This window comes from Borostomias antarcticus, assembly GCF_949987555.1.
Source record: "Borostomias antarcticus genome assembly, chromosome: 11".
Taxonomy (NCBI): domain Eukaryota; kingdom Metazoa; phylum Chordata; class Actinopteri; order Stomiiformes; family Stomiidae; genus Borostomias; species Borostomias antarcticus.
The window spans coordinates 10,556,884-10,558,855 of record NC_140244.1 but is presented as its reverse complement, the minus strand read 5'-3'; the positions used below and the strand labels follow the sequence as shown (position 1 = coordinate 10,558,855).

The window sequence follows — 1,972 nt, the reverse complement described above, 5'->3', positions numbered from 1 at the left end:
GCCATTTGGAGATGTTTGAATTTTACATTTGCATGCATTTGCAAGGCAAGAAAGCTTTCATTTGAGTGTAACAGTTTCTTATGTTTATGTGTTATTACATATAGCTTACATGACCACATATGAGCATGGTTATTGGAGCATGTGTTTATGAATACATTTTAATAGGCTATTTTTTATGTAAATCTTTTCCCCATCAGCACGAAGCCTAGTGTGCGAAGTTGCTGGTTGTGCTTTTGCTAGCAAAGATGAACTCGTTCAATGGCAGTAACAACAGCCTGGTAGAGGACCTGCCCAGAGACGAGAACCTGGCCAAGGTGGAGATTGCACTTCTGAGCATTATCTTCGCCAGCGCTGCCATGCTCAACACCGGACTCCTACTGATTCTCTGGAGGAGGCGCAAGCATGTGTCTAGGATGCGCGTTTTCGTGTTCCATCTCTGCCTGGCGGACCTGGTGGTTGTATTCTTCCAGGTGTGTCCGCAGCTGATGTGGGATATCACGGACAGGTTCGTCGGACCGGACCTCGTGTGCCGCTTAGTGAAGTATCTGCAGGTGGTGGGCATGTTCGCCTCTACCTACATGATCGTGGTGATGACCATCGACCGTTATCAGGCCATCTGCAATCCAATGGTCACATTCCAGAGGAGGCGCGCGCGGTGGAACGTCCCCGTGTGCGTCGCATGGGCGATCTCTCTCGTGGGCAGCCTGCCACAGGTCTTCATCTTCTCGCGCGTCCAGGTGGCACCTGGTGTCTATGACTGCTGGGCGGATTTCATTCAACCTTGGGGTCTGAAGGCATACATCACCTGGACGACCCTGATCATTTTTGTCTTTCCCATTTTTACCGTGGTGGTGTGCCAGGTGCGCATCTGCCGAGCCATCCAGATCAACCTGTATCTAAAGACGCACCAGAACAGTGCAGCGCTCCCACTGCCCTCAAGAGCCAGCAGCGTGGCCGGGGTGTCTAAAGCCAGGATCAAGACGGTGAAGATGACGGTGGTTATCGTGCTCAGCTACATATTTTGCTGGGCTCCGTTTTTCACTGTCCAGCTTTGGTCCGTGTGGGACACTAACGCACCGACAGAAAGTAAGGAAGACTTTTGACAAAGTGATGCTATTGCAATAAATTGTATTGTATTTTGGAGTTCATTAATTTGGCTAATATGATCCTTAGGAATTTGGGTATGAGGGTGTATCCAAAATGTGGCACTTTTACGCAGCCTACAGCTGATGGTCTCTTATTGTCATTGCAGCGGCGACCTTCACCATCCTGATGCTTTTGGCCAGTCTGAACAGCTGCGCAAACCCCTGCATCTACCTGCTCTTCAGCGGCCAGCTGCCCAAGAAACTGGTGACGGTTCTGTGTCAGAGGCCCTCGGACAGGAATGAGTCCATGCATGACGAGGCTACTGTCGTCAGTTCACTGTACATGAGCTTCAAAAGCTTTTCCGATTCCAGATGAGACGCGCTAAGGTCCCGGTGTGGGAAAGCATGGAGAAAAAGGCTCGCGCAAAACTGCGGTCACTATGTGGACAGTTGAAGGGGTCTTTCTGTCTCCTATTTCCACCATTCAGTATCATGGTCAAGGCATGCCAAGCGATCCACCGAGGCGCCAAAGCACTCACCACTTGAGCCAGAAATAGGGATGAACACGGACGGAGAGTGCTGTGCATAAATCCGCCAAATTCTTAAACCACAACGCATGGCGGGAATAAAGCCGCCAGGTCTGAAGTCCACTGGGAACAGGAGAGGCGACATTTGAACTGTGATTGAGCTCTGAATGATATGAGGAAACGGCAACATTGCAATATGTCACCTGCACAATTCTGTCTAACGTGGCTATGTATATAATTATTTGTGCAGTTGGTGAGGCAGTTGCGTTTATTCTCACGTTTGCCTTTCATTGTCTACTAATATATCGGGTTGTAAATAATTGATCGATAATTGATAGCATGAAAGAACGAGTAGGCTAT

General features: G+C 49.0%; 1 protein-coding gene across 1 annotated transcript; it reads left to right on the top strand.

The window, feature by feature from the left end:
- Positions 1 to 245: 245 nt before the first annotated feature.
- Positions 246 to 1,461, top strand: LOC311315389 (vasopressin V2 receptor-like; the record flags this gene model as incomplete). Its single annotated transcript, XM_084446059.1, has 2 exons — positions 246 to 1,086; positions 1,253 to 1,461. 2 exons carry the CDS (start codon positions 246 to 248, stop codon positions 1,459 to 1,461), a joined length of 1,050 nt encoding a protein of 349 aa, XP_084302185.1.
- Between the last annotated feature and the right edge of the window lie 511 nt (positions 1,462 to 1,972).